Source organism: Haliaeetus leucocephalus, unplaced genomic scaffold, assembly GCF_000737465.1.
Source record: "Haliaeetus leucocephalus isolate CR32 unplaced genomic scaffold, Haliaeetus_leucocephalus-4.0 Scaffold636, whole genome shotgun sequence".
NCBI classification, from domain to species: domain Eukaryota; kingdom Metazoa; phylum Chordata; class Aves; order Accipitriformes; family Accipitridae; genus Haliaeetus; species Haliaeetus leucocephalus.
Genome location: NW_010973072.1, coordinates 4,420,978 through 4,445,736, shown reverse-complemented (window position 1 = coordinate 4,445,736; position 24,759 = coordinate 4,420,978). Strand labels below are relative to the sequence as shown.

Sequence of the window (24,759 nt, the reverse complement as noted above, 5' to 3'; positions counted from 1 at the left end):
CTTCTAATTTCACATATACAGACTTAATTATAGCACCAAGGGGCAGAAGAATTGATAGTTAAGGCAGCTTGCTTTGATTCAGTTTTACACCGGTGACCTCAAGAAAGTTCAGCTGAATCAAATGCTTATTGATGGCCCAAAGACCTGCTGTTCTAGTTGTAGTGAAAAATCTCAGTGCAGAAAGCTGCAGGTATGGTAACTTGTTTAGCAGGATCCTCTACCCCTTCTTTTGGGTGTGTCTTTTCAGCACACTAAATGTGGGTGATGAGCAGTTTGCACACCTCCAGCCTTGGTCTGTACAGAGCAGGAGCTGTTCTGCAGTGTTTCCACCATGGTTCTAGGAGTATAACCCGGGATTGTCTGTGTTGAGATTTTCTTCATACATGGACTCAGATGAAGATGATACAAAAACCTGATTTGATCTTAGGAAGTGAGGGCAGCAGACAAGGTTGTAGGATAAGCCTTAGCCTTCTCAATGCAGATGAGCACATGATAAACATACTGTACTATGCACATTTCTCTGGTTGCAAAAATCAAGTATGCACAAACATGAGAAATAGCCTGGCAGCGGAATCTAACTGCATGGGAAGAAATGAAAGCATGGGTTGTGGAGATGACATCTGGACTGGAAAGTAGTGATAAACCTTCTGCTAAGAACTGTCAGAAACAGAGTTTTCCTTTTTGCTTGCTTGCTGTACAAAACAGCAGAAAAAATTCAAATAGGCATGTTTCTTTGTACTGCTGGACATTGAAGATAAACGTTATCTTGAAGATAAACTGAGACTTTTTTGGGGTGGTGGTGTGGAGTTTGACATAGGTGGCAATCCAGTTTTGTGATGTGTTTGCTTACTACAATACAGAAAAGTTGGGAACCCTGGGCTGGATACTTTTTTTTTTTACTGTGCAGTTCTGTGATCGTTGTACTGCTTTATCTTGTAAAAAGGTACTTGCCTTTGCATGTCTAGAAGATTATAGCAGAGGCCCTTCTTAGCCACCTCTTGTAAAGCACATCAGGCTCTCATAACAAAAGTGCAAACTACTGCTTCCAGTAGTCTGCATTACTGAAAAGATTAAAGATAAGTGTGACTGCTGCATTTATCCTCCCTGTGCAAAATAAGGTAGCACTTTAGTATTACCCAAAAACAGTTGTTCTGCACTAATTGAAAAAATATTTGTTGTTAATATAACTGGCCTTTTGTTTTCAATGTGTTTTGTGTAAGTATCCTGCAACTTAACAGCATTTGTGGGAAACCTTATTACCACAGCAAATCTGGATGTGTTCAGTAGGATTCTCATAACTTACTCTTTTTGGATTCAGTGGCAGTCTGCACTTCTAACTCAGCTGTACCTGCACATTTCTGCCTTAAAACATACAAGTGGTATTAAATGCTGAGGCTTGCAATTGAAGAATTCATGTTGACATCCAATGTCATTCTTACTATAACCCCAAAATCTTTTTTTATGTCACATGTGATGAGCTAAGTCAAATTTTATGTTCTCTTTTGTCAGAGCTTTGTTGGAGATCAGTACAGGGAGGTTCCTGAAATAGCTATGGATTGACAGGAGAGCAGAGCTGGAAGGGACCTTCGGAGGTCTCTAGTCCAGGCTTCTGCTCCAAGCAGGGAGTTAGTTCAGGATGCTCTGGGCCTTGCTTCAGTCAAGTTATGAAGATGTCCAAGAATGGAGATCCCACAGCCTCTTGGGCCCTGTTCCAGTACATAATCGTGCTCATTAGGAATATAATTAATACGTTTTTCACAGTTGGAATATTCCTTGTTGCAACTTGTGACTGTTGCCTCTAGTCTTTTCATCATGTACTTCTGAGAAGAGTGGCTCCATCATCTCTATTAAAAGACAACTATAGTGTGTCCAAAAAGCTTTTCTTCCGTGTGTGTGTGTGTGTAAAAACTATTAAAAGAATTCAAACCACTTTGGGGAATGATGAACAATATCTGTTGCATCATCCCAGTCTTCATCCAGGCCTAAAGGCAGTGTACTTGAAAATCACTTGACTTGAGACCATAGTGTGTATTACTTCAAATGATAGAAAGTAAATAATTACTCTGCCCAGGAAGTTTTTTTTGGTCCATAGAAATATGCTTATCTATAATCAAGAGACTGAAACAGAAGAGTTGAGCAATGGTTCATTTAAGAGCAAGACTCCTGTAAGAGCAAGAAACTTTTTCATAGTAGCATGTATTAGCACTGATAATAGGCCAGTGCTTCCAAAGCTGCAAAACAGCCACAGAAAAAAATACTACAGGATCCCCTATCACATTACATATTGATACCAAAGTTTTACTTGAAGAGTCTGATCATTTCTATGCATCTTCTTAACATAGTTGTTTGCAGATTCTTGTTCAATGCAATAGCACAAAGTACTAGATTCCCAAATGTATGTGATTTAAAAATGTATTTTCTGTTCTTATTAACAACCCCTTTTAAGCAATACTTTCTTGTGACTGCACAAATTAAATGTAAGAGATGATAGGATTTTAATCTAACCCAAATTGCTGGTTGTTCTGTTGAGCAGAATTAGTTCAACCAGGTTAAACAGTAGTGCTAGCTTATTTGTTCTTGCACGTACCCTCCGTTTTGAAAGAGCAAAGCAAAAGCCACTGCCAGGTGGCGTGCTGTTGGTTCGGCAAGCTTCCGCAGGAGTTTCAGCTGCTGCTAAACGAACCGGGGACAATTGTGAACCTGAAAAGAGCCCTTGAGAAACAGTTAATGGTGAATAAGAAACAGAGAGGACTACAGCTAGTATGCAGAATAGGATGTTACCAAAGTGTTTGGTTAGTAATAAATTATTAAAGCAAGCATTCTGAATGTTAATGCAAACAGCATTTTCAGAAATTCTCTCTGTGAAAACAACTGTGTCCTTCCCTTGCTCATAGAGAGAGGAAGGGAGCTGCCGGCTGCTGGGGGGTACCCAGGCAGGCTGTCCCCAGAGGATCAGGGAAGGAAGAGCTTCTTGCTGAAGGAGTGGGAGGATCTTGAGTCTCCAGAAGAAACTTTTAAATTCCAGCATTGTCTGGAGTGCAAGAGGACTGATAGCTAATAGTCCCCCCTGAGAGATGAAGTCCAGAATTTCTGCCCTGAGAGACACGCAGCTACTGTAGGAGCTTCTGCATCGTTACTGGCTGCATCTTAGAAGAAGGGAGCTGCTCTTTGCTTTCTGCGCGCAGATTACAGAGTTTAGCTGGAAGACCCTCTTCCCTTCATTACTCCTTGTGCAGGCTGTGATGAACCAGCCTTGGTCTCCATGGGAAGAGAAAGTTGCTAGGAGTGATTGAAGTCCACAGATCTTTCTGTGTGCACCTCTGGGATCCCTGCTCAGGCACAACAGACTGAGTAACAAGTTCTTCTTGTCTTTTCCTGGTATTAATTGTTTGGAATTGGTCTGTCTCCTTCCTTTCCCCCAGTGTATTTAATTCCCGTATCTCTGTATAGTTGTTGTAGCACTGTGTGCACAGAAGTTGTAGCAGCTCGTGAAGGGAGCCATTACCAGCAAGTCAGGAGGAAGTACCTAAAAATGGCTGCTACGAAGGTTCTTCAGAACAGAAACATGAAACTATTCCTACTGTCCTTTATTTTTTTGTAAAGACAAAACAGAAAGCTGTTTCATTCAATCTTGGCTTTATTTGGGTAAAACATAAAATGTCTTCTCCTCATCAGCCATACGTGTTTATCCATCCTGTTTGAAACACTTCTGTTTATGGCTGAAAGCAGTAAAACAAAAACATTCACTTGATTAAGGATTAAGTGGATTTTTCAGTGCTGGCAAGTCCTGATTTTGCAAGATTGTTTTTAATTAGGTTACATTTTTCTGACTCTCTTACTTTATGATGCTTCATGTAATAAGATGAAATTGTATTGTTATTCTTAAAATAATACTGAGTACAATTTGATTCTCTCTCCTTATATGGCAGATGACTGTTGCATTATTGTCTGCTTAGATACCATCAGTGCAACAAATGAAACTCAGAAAAAAACCCAACCACAAGACAAGAGAGTCCTGTGTGAATGCTGGTACATTTCACAATGAAAATATTTTGATGTGGCATTATACAAAACCACAAAATATCTTCTTTTCCTTCTTCCTTCCTTTCATTCAAGAAAGGCTTGATAGAGAACCATGAATGACATTTCTAGAAGCAGAACTAGATTCAGAGGATCCTGAGTCATACAGCAGAATTGGCTCTTTGGAGGAAATTACCACTTCTGTTCTTTGTTGTGGCTGAGAAGGCAAAGTTTAACAGTGAGAAAATAAGAAGGAATAAAAATTTGAGTAGCTGCTTTACATATTTTAGGATTTGACTTAGTTTTCCCGTACAGTCATTCCAATTAGATTTGGATATAAGGTTATCCGATCAATTTTCATTTTCTCAAAAGCACTTTAATACTGTTTGGCTTTGTGCTTGTTATAACGGTGTACTGCAGTGTAACGCTATACTGCAGTGTAGACGTAAAGGATTAGTCTGGAACTTCTAGTCTCTATTCAGCGTGTTTATATGCTGTCTGTTATCTTTTTGTTAAAGTTTTGCAGAGTAATTGTATTTTGACCTCATCAAAATGCCAGTGGAGCTGCTTTAAAAATGCTGTCAAAGTAGTCCTTTCATTTGGTTAAATTCTGCATGTGGTTTGTGATTCTAATAAATGGCAGTAAGGGAGAGAGGGTTAGACATGAAAAAATCATGGAAGTCTTGAAAAAAATCATAACTGCCTTTTCTTCTAGATGTTTGCTGTGTTACATGAATGGGATCATTTGACATAACAGAATGTCTCCAAAGCAAAGGAAGTGGAGAAACATGCATTAATGTACTGATGAGTGATAACATGCAGATAAATGCTACAGAATGGTGCATGTTAAATGCAACGAAAATATCTGCAAGACTGCAGATGCCTTACAGAATATAGCATATATTAATTGGCAAGCATTTTTACGCAACAAGAAGAAAAAGATAATAGATATACCAAGCAATTGTACATTTCTGTGTATTAGTAACGGTAGTTTTCCCTAACTTATTTGTTATATGCCCTCAGATTTCTTGGGGATTACAGTTCAAATGAAGTTTGTAGATCCTTTGTACATAAGAATTTTTTTTTTCATTTGAGATGTGAAATGTAATAAATGGGTTAGATAAGGTAAGAAGATAATAGGTAGACTAGAGAGAGTATTAAATGACTGAACATAAAATAACTAACTGGATTACTACATGATTAATGGGTTTATTCAACCCTACCAGTCAGAGCAATTTATTGGAGAAAATGGTAGCCCCGAGTCATTCATCAATGGATAAAACGTGTAACTATATAAAGAAAGGGCGCCTATATGGGACCTAAGGTACAACAAAGCTGTTACTAAATCTAGGAGGTAGTTCCTGATGCACTTAATTTTGTTCTACAAGCATCCTTTCAAAACCTGCGTTTCTTCCTACTTTGAAAGCATGGTTGAAACAAGACCTTACTATAGCCAGTGGAAATTCTAGCATCACATGCAAAGGAGGCTGTCATTTGAAAAGTACTTCTCTAAAAGTCAACATGAAGGAGTGTTATATCCTTGCTGGAGAAGCACACAGAAAGAAGCTTCTCTCTGTGTTTATTCACTGCAGCCATCCCACTGGCAGGTTGCAAAATGCACCTCTTGGCTTTATTTCAAGTTGTGATTCATTTTAACACCAGCAATGCTAGTTACGTATCACGTGTAACAAACAGAAAGCTGTTATGCTGATGTAAAGTCTGATTAAGTGAAATCTTTCATCTCTGGAGAAAGAACACGTGCTGTGGGCTCACAGTGCATACGATGTTCCTGACTCTAACAGCACCTCGCTCTGAAATACACTCACGCTGGGCTTGACTACTCACAGCCACAGTGAAATAGCGTAATGACAGGCTGATCCGTTGGCAGCTTTTAAAGACTGTTCATATATGCTTTTATTTTTAACAGATTTATCTCAGACTAAAGCCTCCACAGATCAAGGATGTTGATTCTTCTGGCTTTCATTATTGTGTTTCACATAACCTCAGCAGCACTGCTGTTCATCTCAACTATTGACAATGTAAGTGTCATTTCTTCTCTTTTTCTTTCAAACACACAAGTGTTTCTTTGCTTCATAAAAATGAAGTTAGTCTTCTATGGTTGTCTTCAACTTGCTTATTGAGAGCACAGAACTTTGTTAGGCACTCCTTATACCTTTTCGTAACAAAAATGCCTTGAATACGCATGTTGCTGGTATACATGGATAAGAGTATACAAGTACATGCCATGCATTTGTATGGCATCATGTTATAAGCCCATGTTATGCAGCTAATCTTCTCACCTGTGACATATTTGGCCAGGGAGTATATTTACAAGTTGCAAGGTAGAGCTATGGGACTCCATTCAGCTAGACATGAGGGGAAGTGTGGGGGGAAATCTTTCGTCCTTTTGTGTCAAGTACGTGAAATCAAACCGCTCATGATTAATGCGTGGCGATAATTTCAGGCAAGGTATGCTTTCCCTCAGAAGTGGTTGTCCAAGATACCCACTTAAAGCATGAAAGAGACACCATGAGTTTATCTGTTTCCATTCAGTTGAAGCAGTTTCAGCACAAAGTTTTAGAATAATTTAGCTTGCATTCTTTTCAAATTTCCTTTTTATTTTTGTGACCAGAAAGAATTTACGTTCCAATATTTACATCTAGCTCTTAATTGAATTTTCCTCTTTCCAAAACAGCCCGCTATCCTGATTGATACTCTTAACTGTGCACTAGAGTCTGTCTTTCTCTAAGAGATTCGGTGTATGTACAGGCTTTTAGGATTAAAAAATTGTCTGCTGAAAATACCGTAGTCAGTGAAGCTGGTTTGAGTCCCATAGTCTTTTCCAAGACTATGCTCCAAGTGACATGATGTATTACCCACAACTTTTTATTGCAAAATTGTACAAACTCAGATGTTACCTTTCAGTCAGCTACTTAATTTGTTCCACTGAAGTAGGTCATTAATTGAGCACTAAAGCAGGTTGTCTTACCCTGCTCCTTTGAATATTTAGAAAGCTAGGGCAGTGGACAAAACAACTTATTCTTAGTTCAGATCTGCTACACACAAATCAAATGATTATAGAAATCCTATGCACTCTGCTTTTTGTCATTAGCTATTTTTAAACAATTACAAACTTAAACTGTGTAACCACCTTCTATGAGATTTTATCATCCTGAGAGGCTTTTTGTAGTCATAAACATAACTCTGAAAGGATTATATAGTGCTCAGAGCTGAAAAATAATACATTGAACTTGGACTGCAAAATCCAAATGAATGTCATCCTGAGAAAGTAATGCTTTTTCTTAAAACACAGTGTTACTATTACACATATGCCTACTATCATAATATATGAGTTTTTATTGCAGTGTTGTTTGCAAAGCTGCACAGTAAGTTGTGAGGTTTCTGGAACATCTATTTAAGCAGCAGATGCTACCAGGAGTCATATTTAAAAGTCATATTTTTCCAACTCTGGTCAAAACAAAGGCCTGGATAGCTATCGGAACGGGAATGGGTTTCCTGAGGAAATTCCACTTGTGTGGAGTGCTTGGCATTTCCCAGGCTACCGTAAAAATCTGTTCAGTCACTGTAGTACCATTTTGCATTCAATGTTAAAACATCAAAATAGAAATACCACAGGAGGATCTTAATCTGTCGCTAGCCTCTTCCAGTCAGATGCCATAATCTACATACTGCATTGACAGCACAGCTATGTTAAGTTGAGATTAATTCAGTTCAGTATCAGGAACCAGAAAATGTATAAAGGACTTCTGTTTCGTAGATGTATACCCTGCTATTTCCTGCGAATTAAAAAATGCTGTGCTTTTAAAGAGTTGTGCATCCTAAATAGGGTCCGGATAAACAAAGCAGATCTTGTCTAGGTATCTTAAGGAGTGAGCAATCACTGACTATCCAAAATTTCTGCCCAAACAGTGGAAAATGGGATATTTATGATTGCCATTCCCTTGTCTATTTTACACAGGTCTAAAATGAAAATGACATGTGAATAATGATGTACCCTTTATTGCAAAATGCCATTAGACCTCAATTTTAGTTTGAGCGGTTAAGTATCAAAAATGAACAGAAATTAGTTCCAGCTGATGTATATGATCAGGAGACACTCGGACAACTAGGGGGTTTTGTGGGGGTTTTTTGTTGTTTTTTTTTCCTGGAAGAGCCCTTTACTTTTATTTTGCAGGCTTGGTGGGTAGGAGATAATTTTTCTACAGATGTCTGGAGAATATGTGCCACGAATACTAGCACCTGTGTGGCTATTACTGATCAGTTCAGAGGTGAGTGTCTCTCCATGCCTATGTCAGTTCCTTTGGCAGGAGATCTGGTGAAATCGCTATGAAATGTGCAGGGGCAATAATATATTTGTTAAAAAATCTGCATGGTCTAACTACTCAGGTCTTCTAAAAACTGTTCCAACAGTTTATCTAAGAGGAAAACAGAGGGAACTGTCAGGTGCACTTGAAAGCCCAGTGCAAGAGTAAACACAAACCAGCTAACAACGAGTGCTAAAGAGTTCTTAAAAAATTAGATCAGGTGAAAACAGTGAAGTCATCTGAAAGTGTGGCTGAAGTGATAGAATTTGCGTCAGAATTGAACTGAGCTGCCTACAGGCATGGGGGAAAAAGTGGAAGAAAGTCAGAACACAGGCTGGAGTTTTAACAGGACTTATACAACACAGCCCAATATCCTGCTTTACAAAAAAAAAAAATTGTAAAATGTTACATTTACTTTATTTCTACACTTTCAATCTTTGTGTATATTAAAGAGGTAGGTGATTTGAAGAGCCATGTACACATAAAGTAACTTTGCTTTCCGAGCATCAGGTTGGTTTAGGGCATATCTATGCTGCAGTGAGATGAGATGATCCATTACACACAGGCATTATCTAAGCTAACACGAATTTAACAAATTTGCATTTGATGTCTGTATTACTACGCATTCATGGAAATCAGGTACCCGAAGTAGCTAGATTGTAAGTAGCCCAGGTATGTCTGCTGTTCACAGACCTACTAACTGCAGTGTGGCTATGCTAGAGGAGAGGAGCTTATCTATATAGCTTAGCTTGTCTGTTGCAGCAAAGTTACACAAAGCAGCTACATGCAGTTACACATTTATTGGTTACTTTACCTCCTAGTTATGGGGAAGTAATTGACAGGACAAAAAACCTGAATCAAAGGAATCTTTTGTGCTGAGCATGGATATCCTGTCTGGTTACATCTTACTGGGCAGAGCTGTCTGCAGGTCTGGTGAGAGGCTCGGGTCTGCATTTGTAAGCTATTTGAGAGACCTGGCAGTTTCACTGTGCTTTTAGTACATTGATGGTAGCAAAGGATGTGGTGTGGGAGAAACAATCTCTTCGGTGTTTTTATTCAGTTTTATGAAAAGCTTTTAAAAGTCCTTAAACCACTGGCTGTATTAATACCAAGGAATCAGAGAAGAACCACCCTAGGCAATGCATGTACAACTGGTTTGCTCTATCTGCTGAACTCCTGCTTACAGAACATAGCTCTGCTTCTCTACTCGTTGCAGGAGTAGGCAAAGAGAGAAACTGTATTTTTAATCAAGGCTGCTTTTGTTTTGCAGAATATCAATCAATTCAGGCTGTTCAGGCCACCATGATCCTATCTACTATTTTCTGTTGTGTGGCATTTCTGGTTTTCATTCTTCAACTCTTCCGTCTAAAACAAGGAGAAAGATTTGTGTTAACCTCTATTATCCAGCTCCTGTCATGTGAGTGATTTTTCAACACTTGTGACTTTAATGATATTTACATGAAAGTAGGAAAGGGAAGGGGAAAAAGATTTCAAAAAGAATGAGCTGCATGAGAAATTTGTAGGGCTTTTGAGGCCATAGCTTATCCTTCATATTTGTTTAAACAGTGAACTGCTCCATTCTGTACTATTTAGGCAGTTAAGACATGGATAACATCACTGCTCAGAATGAAGTAATTTAAACTTTGAAGGGAAGAAATCTGAGATTCTGGACTTCTTGAACAAATTAAGTAACTCTAATTGTTACAGGCAGGTATTCCTTTAACTTTTTGTTACTCTTTAAAATTGTCCAGATGTTTAGAATCACTTTGTGTTCACTGCAAATGACATAAATACACAACAGCACTTCAAATTTAATCCATGCCAAAAAACCTGAAAATGTGTCCTGAAATGCTCCCAGTTTAGTTTGAGGATGGAAAATGAGTGCCTACAAGAAAAGGACATTGGTGGAAGCAGCTGACAGAAGAGAGGCAGTGAATAGTTGTTACGCATACTGATAATATTTTAAGATGCTAAACATTACTATTTTTTTCCTCCTCCAGGTCTGTGTGTTATGATTGCAGCTTCCATTTATACAGATAGGCACGAAGAACTACACAAGAGCAATGGTTATGGCACTGAAGTTTCTAAAGGCCAATATGGCTATTCCTTCGTCTTAGCCTGGATTGCATTTGCCTTTACTCTGATCAGTGGGGTTATGTACCTAGTATTAAGGAAGCGTAAATAAATGTCAGCAGCTAGTTATTTCTGTCACTACAGTACAAAACCAAATTCCAGTAACCATTTTGTATATAATCATTTACATGGTTTTGTAGTAAAGGTATTGTTTCTCTAAAAATGTACTGTGTTCTTGATATGAAACAGAATTTAAAAAATGGCAGGTTTAATGGAATGTCTGGCACCTACAGGTCAGGGGTCTGAGCAGGACAGAGCCAAATTGCTTCTTTTACATATTTCATCATCATAAATGGTTTTCCCTTTACTAGACATTAACAGTTTGTTCCTGGCCTCTAGGAGATTACAAATAAAGCCTGTGCGAATTAATTTGTAAGCAATATGCTAACTGTGTTCCTGGACCAGATGTATCCCTTTGGAATGGGTTAAATACAGGGGGAGTAAAAAATAAGGCCCAGATCACAGTGAAAAAGCAAATATAAAAGCCCAAAGCTGCACTTGGTGCGTCTGTTCTGGCAGAGGACTAGTGTTCTGCTATTTATAATGTGCAGTAAGTGTCATCAAGCTTTTATTAAAACCACTTACTTTGCGAAAGTAAAAAACTCCTTTTTGTAATCCAGCAAATTATTCTCTTGATTCTCTTTCACATTTAATTTAAACATACAGAGCCTTTGGTGGGAGAATTTACCAGCAAATTCACTGTGCAACTTCGGACCGGAATAGTCTGAGAAGTAAGAAATACCCCACTCAAGTCCTAGATCCTTTTATTTTTTATTTTTGCATTGTGCAGTCTTTCTGGAAGGAAGAAAAGGGAAAAAAAAAAAGCATTACCTTGCCTACAGCTTCAAATTTCTAAGCAAATTGGTGATCAAGCAATGCCAAATCTAGGTTTTTACAGCCAAACTCAACACGTTTATTACACCAGGCTTTTATATAGAGATTGATTTCATGGCTAATATATCATGTACAAAAGCATTCCCTGAGTCTGCCCATTAGGAAATTGGCCTTTAAAAAATTCATTCTAAATTCCTTTGTAGATTTTACTTGAACTAAACACTCCTACTAAATAAATCAGTGAAATTACTATGCTTATTAATCCCAGGATAGTTTTTCAAGATAAAATGACTTGGTGAGAGAAATCTGTACTGTAATACCAGGCTTAACTGCTCAGCAGTCTAATACTGGCTTTGCCCAATGGTGATTTTGGAATTGGGAAGATCAGTGTGGAGAATGAATGAAGTGGCTTTTTCTGGTTAGTCACAGCTTTGATGCTTAAATATAGATTTGACCTTGTAAAAGCACTAACCATTTATTTATTTCAGTATATTCACTACAGCTGGCCCAATACACAGGCAGTAAAAAAGTAAATAGGTTTTGAATGAGGTCTTGCACTTAATGTAGAACAAATTCGTTATCACAAAGTAACGTCGATACTTACTGCATTATATATCAACTGATGGTCTGACCTATTCCTTCAGATAATTCATCCTTGAAATTTCTCACAAAGTAAAAGTTCAGGTGCATAACTGTATACAGACTGACTCCAACATGAGTAATAGGTTGTATAGTTCCATCTCTGTTCCCTGAACATCCTAAAATGCTTCGGCATGTACTACTTGTCTTTTGGGAGCAAAGAAAGCCCAACAAGACTGTCAAGAAATCAGATGAGCAAGCAGGGCAACACATTAAAAATAGTAATAATAGTAAAAAACCCAAATCAATCTGAACAAAATGCATTCTCATCAGTCTAACACGATGCTAGTATTTTGTCAGGTTTTTTTTTTTCTCTTATTGGGAATGCCCTCAATTTCAAGAATTATTACCCTACTTTTTTAAAAAAGTGTGTCTACAGTTTGCTGAATACATTTCAGATTCAAAACCTGAATTTTGCTAGCAAGCAGAATCTGTGTTAAATAAGCAGATGCAGGTTTAAAGTTGAAAGTAGATAGACTATTAGAGCTAGTCTAGGCATTTTTCTAGTTTTATTCAAACATGTAATAGTAAGGGAAATTCTCAAGCAAATACAGATTGAAACATGTCTAGAAGACAGACCTGTAAAATTGTACGTTAAGCTGTTAAGCCACTGACTTGGAAGTGATGCTTCTTCAGTTTCTTGCCTCGATAACGCTCGGGTCATTTATAGAGCAAATACTTAAAATAAAGATGTATATATACATGAACACACAGCTTAATTCCACAGTAAAAGCTCTGTCCCTTTAATGAGAAGTGAAAAGCACGCACACCATGGTGTACAAACAGCAGCATATACATGATACCACATAGAATGGATGGGAACGTTCTGTATACCAAGAAAACAAATACCAAACCAGTTTGAACTAGAGTTTTAACAGGACAAACACGTTTTAGGATATTCTTTCTACCTGATATGCCTTTAAAATATACCATTTTCTATGCTCTATATATTCTGAAACTGTACATGAAAATAAAACAAATTCTTGTACTGTAATAGCAAGCTCAATACATTTAGCAATCTGACCTTGTCTTTAAGCTTGGGATATATTTACACAATGTTGGATGAGAAGTAGTTGAGTATTTGTGTGAACAGGTAAAATTAAATTCTTCCTGCCTGTACTAGAACCGCAAGCTGGTTATTTTTGTCCTTTGTTGAAGACCTTCCAGGGTAAGCAGAGAAAATATTAGCGTATTGAACATTTAAGTGTCTGGTGTCAGAAGAATAGCTACCAAGTAATGTAAGATCCACAGATGCTCTGATAAGTAGTTTACTTGTAAGGGGATTTTTTTCATCATTTGCAGAAACAGCTGGGTATTTAAGATGAGGTTGAGTGCCTTGACCATGTGCGAAAATAATGTTAGAAACAGGCCAGTTAACATCTGTATCTGCTCTGGTCCAAGCTTCAGGTTTGCACTGAGATGGTAACAACACAGATTGGTTTGTACAGATTGATCCAAAACACTGGCCCCCCAAATCCCCAGAAACAATTTCCCAAACCCCACAAAATTTCTGCCTTCTAATCATAGTGAACAAAAGGGAAAACTCCAAGCTATTAAAATATTCATTAGCAGCTGTGAATCTACCTTGACATTTTTTACATGGCAAGTAAGCATCTGAAAGCAAGTACAGGAAACAATCTTGGAAAACAAATCTAGAATATTTATGTCAATATACTTTAAAAAAAATAGGTATTTTTTTAATATGTTCCATCCAGGACAAGAGAAAATGAAGTTCTGCACTACTTTGCTATGAGATACCTTTAAAAAAAACCAACCCAACATTGTAGGTGATAGAACTGTGCTGCTTAGGCACTAACTATTTTATTACCCCAGCTACATCAACAATTCATTTTACATGGTTCTTAATGGCTTCAAAATAATGGAGGGACTACAGCAGTGTTTTCTTGAGCATTGTGGAAGCTTGCGCCATTTAGCTAAACAGACAAAACAAAAGAATCCTTCCTATAATTTCTAAAAACAGGAGTAAGATGAGCCACTACCTTTCCAAACACTGAAGAGAGCTAAGTTCCCTAAAATCATGGTTCATCAATGCCACTGAAATAAAATAATGAAGCTTAAAATTTTATTACATTTTTCATTTTTCATAGGTGTAATAATCCCCTCTGAAGTAATAAGATGAAAGTGTGGAAGTAAATCAGTTTTAAAAACAAGACTTAGTTTTCAAGGATGTAGAAACAAGCTTACAGAATTAACGAAATAAAGTTCATAACAGACTGTAACAAGTAGGAAACAAGGAAATTAATAGTCTGCAGTACAAATAATCCTTTGGCTCAGAACTCACTGCAAGTAACAACATATTACTTAATAGTGGAACAATAGTAGACCACTTGTTAAGGTAGTCTGGGTCTCCTAAAGAGTATTTTAAGGAGTTATAGATTGTATATCACAAAATGATCTGTAATGTCCACATATATCTTTTCATTGAATGACAAAGTAGTACTTCTTTGGGATGATAACCTGTGATAAACAGCAGGCCACTGAAAGCAGCAAAGCCCTTACTGTGCCTGTTTTCTTCCAATGTGATGCAGAATTGTTACTGAGGTTTTCATGGAACAGATACAAGTCATAACTGTGTAGGGAAGCACACTTAGGATTAATTTCTGTAAGGGTCCATGACAGCGCAAGCCCCTTTGGATTTTGCACATAAGCCACTTTTACTTTCAGGATTCTGAGAAGGGTCTCTGAATTCTTCAGCAAGCTCTGGACAAAGAAGGATCCTTGGCATGGAGGAAGATGTGGAAATTGCTTGAAAGTCTAAGCACCAAGACAAAACCAGTTGTTATTTAAACAGCAATAACAAATAAGCCAGTTACGCTACTTTTTATTCATACTAACTAAGCTTCATGTACATATATAAACTTCTGAATTGTTACTGTCTGTATAGTTTCCAAACTAACAGAAGTGTCACAGATTACCTGATGTTTCATGTAGTACTATTCAGCATGTTGCTGACATTTGGTTTCTATCTGTCCAGTAAGTTTCCCCAAAGAAGAAAACACTCCTTACATGCTAGTAATAGCAGCTTAGAACAACTTGTGTGCTATCAAAAGGAGTGCTGAAGATGTTACCAGTACATCTAGAGGAATATTTGTTTACTTTGGATCATTACTGCACTAACTGAATTTCTAGATGGGGTGGGGGGGGTGGGGGCTGTATTCTTTTTTCTTTTTCCTTAATAAATTTAGCCAAAAGGACACATAACCTGTGCATGTACTTAGTTACTTAGTTTTAAAACAGGTGTACATTGCACATGCCTTCATGAAATTCAACTGCTATAATAAATTTCAACAGATACGAAACCATCCTGATGATATCTGAACTATATGATGTGGTGCAGATTTTGTCTATCTTGCTGCTGCTTCTTGGAGAAGAAAGGTCATGCCCTATTTCTCTCTAAAACAAACCAAAAAAGTGAAACTATTTCTGAAAAAGTCAGTTGTGTTTGTTGCTGTCATAAATGCTAAAGTTCAGAAAACTTCATTTAAACCAAATATGCACACACTGCTATAAAAGAAAGGGCAGGAATACAACATGTGCACTGCTGCACAGACTCAACCTTCTTTAATATATTATCAGCAAGAAGTAAAAAAGGTGCCATATTCTCTTTTTCTTGAGGGTGGTTTTTTTACATTACTTTAGCTATTTTTATTTACTTCTTAGTAAAATATTTTCAGCAGACAAAAAATCTTTCTTATGCTTAAAGTGTCTGTACTGAAGAATTAAACTGTTTTGGAACCTAAAAGTTCATAGGGTAAAAGTTTAAATCTGTTGGCAAACAATGTTTTCACACATTTACAGGCATGACAAATTTGGAGGGGGGGGCTGGGAAAGGAAGGAAAAAGGCTAAGTAGAGGAAAAAGAAGATAAAGGGGAAAGGACAACTGGAACAGGTTTTGGAGTTAGGGGTTTTTGTGTGTTTATTTCTACAGACGGTATCTCCTGGCATTACTTAGTTGCTTACTTGTATAGAAAATGTTTTACTCTTCCAATATCGTTACAATAGAGCCTCCTCGTGGCAAAAGAGAAGTCTACTCCTTCAAAGCCCAACTGTTTAAACACTGTTCCTTTCCCATTTGAAAAGGTCTTTAAAAAGTCTAACTTTCCATCAAGTTCTAAACCATCCTGCAATATGCAAATCCACAATTTAAAAATTATTACCGTACAAAAGTTGAATAAAAGGAGTACCTCATTTGATGTTTCTTCTCTCAGCTTTAGGAAGCCTTAATCGAGGCACACTGGCTTCAAATTGTTTGTTCGATAAATATTTCTGATCTTTTTCTGTTCTGCCTGCAAACAAGATGCAAGCTTTAAATATTATTTTTCTACCTATCAAAAGACAGATTTGTTAAAATCCTTACTTCATATATAAATGATTTTTTTTCTACATGCTGTGGGTTTTTCCCTATTGTGAGATGTGTTAATTTCAGGCTAAGACTCTTTACAGAACAATCCACCAAGTGATAATTTCTTGCAACTGGAAGATTGCTTCAGTTGAGTCCAGTTAGATTATCATTAAGTGAAACTTGAATAGAATGAGTCCATCTTGAATCTTTGTAACCACTGATTTTCATCTTTCAGTCATATAGACACTAGAAGTATATTAATTCATCCCACACAGAATTAGGAGCAAGTTTCTTCCACTGGCAAAAGAGCTTTCAAATTTCTCTCAATGCCATATACCTGTTAGCAAAACCATGAAACCAACTGAATGGCACAAATACCAATGGGGCAGTTTATAAAAATTATAATAAATTTCAAGTAGTACAGTAATTATCAAATGGATTTAGTAACACACTTGTTCAAATCAGATTTTTCACATTACTGGATTTAAAAATTATTCTAATAAGATTTGCGACCAGTAATGATTACAAAGAATAAGGACTCAATTTTAAGATTAGCATAAAACACAAAACCATGAAAACCTAGGCCTAGCTTCACCAGAAGTACTTATTTGATACATGTTCAGAGCGAGAATGAGAACCTAGCTAAGTACCTGCAAACAGTGTAGAGGAAGATGCCAAATCTTCTCTTTTTCCCTTGCATTTAGGTACAATGTAGATTACTGGAGCCAAGGAGTCTTTAAACAATTTTTTTTGTCAGACTACTAGTGTACAACAGAAGTTCTTCGAACATGCTTGCAAAGAAGGGTAGTTATAGAGATTGCAAGTATTTCCTCTTAATCCTAAAGCCATTCTTAATCTGTGTAATTATCAGGGGTCTAGACATCACAACCCATACATCTGCTATTCCTAAAACAGCTTAGGATCCTCCCACCCTGGTTTGCACTTGTCCTTCAAGTGTTTTCCAATTCAGTAAAAGCACCCTGTAAATGTTGTAAAGAACACATGAAATATCAAGGGAATTCTTATAATTATCATCCGATTTCATCATTACTGATCTGTTTCTTTAAACTGTCCCTGACAAAAATTAAAATGCATAATCATCTTCAAGGAGGAAGGCTCATAGACAGAACTTCTAAATTACACCATCTCCAAAGGTAAAACAAACAAAACAAAGGCAAATCAAAATAGGGACACAGTGATTATTTATGTGAAATTCATTAAGCAAAAATCAAATTTAGAACTTCTCTGACATACCTGACAAAGACTGTGGTTTTACACTAATCCCAAAAGGTCCACCTAATACATGCTTTTGTAACCTTTTAACAGCATCTTCTTTTTCATAAAGTATAATTTAACTTTGTCCTTTTGTAGCAATCAGTGTAAGAAAACTCAGTGTCGGACCATACAGAAGGCAGAGGCGATACTTTATTTATCTTCCTACAAAAGCTGACTCTGCCCACTTGCACTCATGTAAACACAACCACTGAGAGAGGAATCCAAACAGTCCAGTCAGTATTACTTGTGCACAACAACAGAGGATGAGGGAACAGCAGCGATCACGTCCTCAGTGTAACTCCTGGGATCCTTTTGCTGGTAACAGTGAACTGGTCTTTTATACCCCTTTAAAAGTTTAAAAGTTTATACCCCTGGAAAGTTAATGTCATCTTTTGCTTCTGTACCTTATTACAGTCTTTGTGAGTCTTCAAAAAAACCCTGCAGAGTCAGATACTGTTCCCCCTTTTCCTTTTCTAGGTTACCTATGGCTCTCCTTGTTCTTTGTCTTCCTGCCATCTTATCTCATGGCTTCAGTTTGTTCTTTGTCTTCTTGCTATCTGGTCACTGAATGAAATTGCACACATAAATGCATACACAGAGGTAGTGGTCCATGAAATGCTAAGCTCTGCTAACAACCCATGCTATCGTTTGAGCTTTTCTGTTTCTTTCTTTCTCTTGCTCTTTCTTCCGGTACTTCTGCATGCATGAATTTCCATTCATGTTTCTTTCATACCAATCTAAATACTTCTATTGCAAAATTCTGTAATCTGATTCTCCCAAACCTCTAGAATCCCATCTCTTACCTCAGCATGAACCTCTGAGGAACTAAGGCGGCAATGCCTCTTTTTAGTATGAGTAGGACACATCTGGACAGCTCCTGCCATCCTGAGAACAAGTCTCCACTAGATGAAGGAGTCCCTTTTGTTTGTATTCAACACTACCCTTTACAAGCACATGGTGTGACTAGCTTTATTACCAAGCAGTTAACAAGACTGTTCAGTGTAACAGCTTGCTTTAGTGACAAATTATAAACTGATAACTTTTCCTTGTAGGAGTAGGGGTTGTGACAGCAATCGACAGAATTTGTAGTCAATAAACACACGTCCCTTATGAGAAGACAAATTCTTTAAATACTGCTTTTGATTGCCAAAACCAATTTGCTGTTATCATGGAGATATGCGTAAGCAGCTGCTATTGACAAGAGTGTTTTTCTTCTGAGAACTTGTGGTGGGTTTACAAGAGTGTTTTTCTTTTGAGAAATTGTGGTGGGTTAACCTTGGCTGGCTTTCAGGTGCCTACCAAGATGCTCTCTCACTCCCCCTCATCAGCAAGACAGGGGGAGAAAAGATGAAAAAGCTTGTGGGTCAGGATAAGGACAGTGAGATCACTCAGCAATTACCATCACGGGCAAAAGAGACTTGACTTGGGGAAGATTAATTTAACTTATTGCCAACTAAAAATAGAGTAGGATAGTGAGAAATAAAAACAAAAGTAAAACCACCTTCCCCCTACCTTCCCTTTTTCCCCAGGCTCAACTTCACTCCTGACTCTTCTACCTCCTCTCCCCTGCCGAGCAGCACAGGGGTATGGTGACTGGGGGCTGTGGTCAGTCCATAACACTTCATCCTTGCTAGTCCTTCCTCCTCATGCTGTTCCTCTGCTCCAGCATGGGGTCTCTCCCACGGGATACATTCCTTCACAAACTACTCCAGCATGGGTCCTCTCCACATACAGTCCATGAGGAGCAGATTGCTCCAGTGTGGGTCCCCCACCGGCCTTAGGTCTCACCAGGAAACCTGCTCCTGCATGGGCTGGTCTCCATGGGCCACAGCTCCTGCCAAGGAGCCTGCTTCAAGTGTGGGTTCTCCATGGGGTGCAGCTTCCTTCAGGGCATATCTAGCAGCTCCAGGGTGGGGTCCTCCTCAGGCTGCAGTGTGGATATCTGCTCCACTGTGGACCTCCATGGGCTGCAGGGGGACAACCTGCTTCACCATGGTCATCTTCACAGGCTGCAGGGGAATCTCTGCTCTGGCTCCTGGAGCACCTCCTCCCCCTCCTTCTTCACTGACCTTGGTGTCTGCAGGATTGTTTCTCTCACATTTCTCTCACTCCTCCCTCTCACAGCTGATGTGCAGCATTTTTTACCCTTTCTTAAATAGTTTATCACAGAGGTGCCACCAGCGTTACTGGTTGACTCAGCTTTGGCCAGAGGAAGGACCATTTTGGAGGTGGCTAGTAATGGCTCTGTCCAACAGGATCCAACTCCTGATCCCTTCTCACAGAAACCACCCCTGCAGCCCCCCGCTAACAAGATCTTGGCCAGTAAACCCAATACAGCAATGAATACAGTTTTACAATTCCACAGAATTATCTTCTTAAAGTTACCTAAATTAAGTCACATAGTCACACCTCAGGCATTAAGTTTAGGGAGATACTGAAAAGTAAATTAAAATATTTTTCTCTTTTACCTTGGCTACAATTGTGGGGTTCTTCTGTTAGATCGATCACTTTGAGTTTTCTTTCCTTCATTTCACTCTGATAAAACAATACAGAGTTTCACTGGAAGGCTTCTCTTTATCAAGTATCTCCAAGACTACTTAAGAATTAGCAGAATGGAACACTGTCTGTTAGCTTAGATTTCTTACAACAAAAGAAAATTCTTGTAAAAATGCAAAGTTATAGAGCCAGGCATAGTATATATATATATACACACAGAAATTCAAGCAAGTAAAAGCAATAGTTGATGGTTCACAAAACCATTTAGAACATCATCTAACTGTTTGAGGACACTTTCTAGTACAATCAGACCTAGTACCAGATACACCAAAAAGAATTTTTTTCTTTGATATTCTTATGGAAAATAGTTACTTAATTGATCAACTTAAACCATTAAACACCATGTTTTTGTAGCAGTTACACAAATTCAGACCAATAAAGTTTTGACTACTCCCCCCTCCCGTCAACAAAAACCCACAGTTAACTTTTTCCCATTGACTGAGCTGCTGTCACTAATGTAATTGCACTCAATTAATACACTGGGAAGAAAGATGTTATGAAAAACACTTCAGTCCCATTGTGATCTCTAGATTTCTCTGAGGATGCATAGATTACCATGATAAAAGACATGCTCCTCAGGACTTGGGTTTTTGCACTTATCTATGATTATTTTCCCCAAGCAATCAAAAAATTTCAGAGATGGACTACTCAGAAACAAAACTGCTCAAAAAGCATTCTGAACACATACTAACACAAACGTGTCCTTTCAAATGGGAAAGCATTAGCTCAGCTTAGTTTTGTTTAAGGGATCAAAAAGCAAGCTTGACTAAGCTGTCAATGCTGGGAGAGACAGACCTATTTTTTTCCTTAAACATTCACCTTCTATCCAAAATGAAGAATAAAGCAAGCTGAAGAAGTGCTTACAAAACCAACACAGTTCAAGATTCACTATTATCTCTTCCCCTCTCATTTGCTCAACTTTTTGTGCCCTGCAACCTAATTGTTTCTGTAGCTTTCCATGCAATACAATCATCCAGGAGACAAGGTCTCCATTTCCAAGAGGAAAAGCTGCATGACATTTCATCATCACTTTTCACATCAGTCTTTTCCCTGTAAGTTCACCTTTAAGAAGGTGATAGAACAGTAATAAAAGCAAGAGGTATGACAGCCCACATACCTACATTCTGTGTTCTTATGTTTGCCCCAAATTGAAGGACCTATAATAGTAACTCAAAATCCAGGGTATTGAAGCAGTCTATGTACCATCAACAACAACTGGTTTTATTTGAAGAAAACATGAAAAATAGCCTTAGTTTAGTTTTTACCTGAACTGTTGCTGACGTTTCTGCTTGTGTAGACATTTGGTTATTTGGAATAGCTGTAACACAATTTTCACATAAGTTTAAAATATGTAAATGTGTTTTATCTAAAAGTCTTCATTTATACTGTGACAAGAATACTTTTTAATCCTTGTCAGAGCAGCAGAGTATTACCAATCTCCCCTCCCAAAACACATGGGACAATAGTCTTATGGAAATGACAGACTCACCAAGAATGCTCAGTATTGCCTCTAAGAAGCAACTATCTAGCAAGTCAACTCAACCTGCCCAGAACTGTCTTGGAGGGGCTCTAAATATCAAAGACACCTCTGGAAGGAAGCAGTGTGAGAAAGTGTGCATTCTGAGATGCTATTCAAGATTTTGTGGGCTAGTGTTTCTCTAGACATTTCTTCCCCAGTAAATTAGTCCAATTGCAATGAAGAAAATATGTGGGTAGAGAGGACAGCCAGCCTACTGTGTATTACTCTTGATTAAAGGGCGATACTTATTTCCTTTAAGCAGCAACTGCTATCGGAATGAGGAAAGAGCTGCTCAGAATGCTCCCTTTGTCACTACATTATCTGTATGACAAAGTCAAGCTTGGTAAAAAAATGTAGTGTTTCTACCATTTTAAAATGCCTATTAAGTTACAATAATTTGATTTAAAAAAAAATTATATTCATCCTCTCCTCTTTCTATGCTATTCCCTGAAAAGAATGTTGTAATAATAAAACAGTGGGTTGGATGTATAAAAGTTTTCATTAGTGTACCTCATACTAGACTTTTAATTGTTTTAATTTAAACATTTTAAAAATAATGCAAGTCTACCGATAGACATCTTGATAAAGTGGAAGCATGCTCATGTTTCAATTAAAAAAACACACAAAAATCTGGCACATCTGTAAGCATTTCAGAATCACAACTGGATTTTAATGACATTTTAAAAAGGAAAAGACATGAGTAGTTGGCAATATTCTAGATGTACTTTGTATACTCTGTAGTAAATTCATTAGCATGCATGGATTCAACATTACATTTCAGTACCTGAAGTATTTGAAGTTGCTGAATTTTGGTCTTCCACGGAGACCAGTATGACTTCATCAGAACTGATAAAACAAAAAATAGATAAATCTTGTTTGGAGATATAGAAGAATGAATTATTTTCCAAAAAAAAAAAAAAGCACTAAAAATAGCTACGAAAATACATCAACCATTCAAAGTTGCATTCATTGATTAACACATAATTAAAACAACAAAATAATGGCACAGTAAACAAACTTTAATAAACCACTTAATAAATTATGGCACGGAGAAAAAATTTTAAATCCATTCAACTTACTAACTTGTGCATTGCTACATTTTACTGTTTAAGAGTGGAATATGCTATCCATCAGGAACATTCATATTCTAGGTATCTTTTACAGAAATAAAGCCTATTTGCTTCCATCTTAGTAAAACAACAAAGTTACTCTGTTTGCTTTATGAAAACACGGGCACACATTAATTGTAATACATTTCCGTGCTCTCTAAACCATCAATTATTCACATTACCCAAACCCCGGCAATTTCATGATCTCAGACTGCAAAACAAATGGCACTGTTGAGGTACATTTTGAGATCTACTGAGGTAGATTTTGTTACCTCAGAACCAGGGTCGCTTAATAGTCAAAAATATCAATAGATGCCATTAGGTATACTGAAATGTATACATGCTAATAGAGCGATTTTTATAGTGTGGATGGTAAATTAATTCCTACAGAATTTATATATGTATTAATGGCTAAACTAATCCAGTTGATCTGAGGTATAAAACATCTGTCTAAGACTACAGGGACTAGAAACATGAAGCATAATTGTACTCGGAGAAAAAGATAAGATCAACTAAAGGGACATTTGTTTGACATTTGCACTGCAAATTTCCACTGTATTTGTGGTACACTTGTCTAGGTTTTCCTGATGCCGGCCATCAGGATATTGTATAAGTAGAGGAAATTTTAAGGACCCAGGATGCATTAGATCTACTGCATCTGTTTTGATCAAAATAACAGCAATTTAACACAGTAGACTCACTGTAGAAGATTTCCCAAAAAGAAACAAGGGAATCCTAGCCACATTTTGTGATAGTTGCAACCATACAAATGCCAGCCCTTGTCTTCTTTCCTCTGGATATCCTGTTGTTGATTAAGGGTTATGATTAAGAAACATATAACCAAACTACTTGACCTGTGTCAAATTAACATTTTGGATCTTATTCATATTCAATTATAAGCCAATAAATTTTCTTTGCCGATTTCATTTCTGCCATAAGCAAAGATTAATTTGGATATTCGGAAAGCAAAAAAAACCAAATTAATACATTTTTCTGTAAAATAAAAGAAAACAAACCCACAACTTGAAGTAAACATACTGGAAAATAATGCTGATTACTACCTTCCAGAGCAAGCTAAGAAATCTTGTGCATGTTTTCAGCAATGTAAATTTGACTTCACAACAAAACCCAAAGGCTGAAGAAAGAAACCTGGTGTCAGCCATGCAAATGTCAGCCATGTGTGGTCCTGGTGGACATTTGGTCTCCAACCTTTCCACTGCTTCCTCCATACAGGAGGAAGACCCTGCAAGTGGTGGATGAGAAGTATTGCTCCAGAGGTGACACTGAAATATGCAACCAGTGACAAAGGATGGGTGCAAACCTCAGTCTCAGGACAGAAATAAACGCAAACTCTTTGCCAGCTCTGTGAGGGAGCATCTGAATCTTTCTTCTTTTTTTGCCTGCACATGTTCATGGCTTCAACCTGAGGACTTGGGGTGAGCTTTTGCAGGTTGCACACAACATATGTACATGTGAAAAGTATTGTAACTGGTGAAACACTGACAGGAACATCAAATTAAAATACTTTAGGGAATTATTTATTAAAGAAAACATTGGTTAGAATTCCATTTAATGTTATTTACTATATACTGACTTAAAATTTTGTAATAAATAAAATTATTTCTCTGGAATCTGGATTTCTCTCATTCTAGAAGTGTCCTAATAATGGAAATGGGATTTGTGTTGTTCTTTTTTTTACATTTTCTATTAAGAAGTTACCTGGAAGGTTTTTTCTTCCACAACCACTAAAATACCTTTACAGAGATTTTTTTTTTTTGCCTGTCATTCAGTAAGAAATCAGTGCCCTAACAGACCTTGAAGCACTTTAAGAATTGATCATCTAGTTTCAGCTGCAATGGATAAGCTGAAGATACCAGCAATAACACTGGACACCTAACAACAATTGAGTTTAAATCCAACTATTAGAATTTAACTGCCAATAAAACAGTTGAGAGAAGGAGTAAATTTTCTCATAAATGCTTTAA

At 37.5% G+C, this 24,759-nt stretch overlaps 1 protein-coding gene across 1 annotated transcript; it reads left to right on the top strand.

Moving 5' to 3' along the window:
* The first annotated feature begins 5,947 nt into the window (after positions 1 to 5,947).
* Positions 5,948 to 10,641, top strand: EMP2 (epithelial membrane protein 2). The gene is made up of 4 exons (XM_010578445.1): positions 5,948 to 6,059; positions 8,216 to 8,309; positions 9,616 to 9,762; positions 10,346 to 10,641. Exons 1-4 carry the CDS (start codon positions 5,982 to 5,984, stop codon positions 10,528 to 10,530), a joined length of 504 nt encoding a protein of 167 aa, XP_010576747.1. The 5' UTR covers positions 5,948 to 5,981; the 3' UTR covers positions 10,531 to 10,641.
* The last annotated feature ends 14,118 nt before the right edge of the window (positions 10,642 to 24,759 follow it).

Bases quoted from the DNA above. Each gene is read 5' to 3' on its own strand.
- EMP2 (XM_010578445.1), top strand. From the start codon at position 5,982: ATGTTGATTCTTCTGGCTTTCATTATTGTGTTTCACATAACCTCAGCA. The intron at 6,060-8,215 runs GTAAGTGTCATT...TTTATTTTGCAG, and splicing joins TCATCTCAACTATTGACAAT to GCTTGGTGGGTAGGAGATAA. The intron at 8,310-9,615 runs GTGAGTGTCTCT...TTTGTTTTGCAG, and splicing joins TATTACTGATCAGTTCAGAG to AATATCAATCAATTCAGGCT.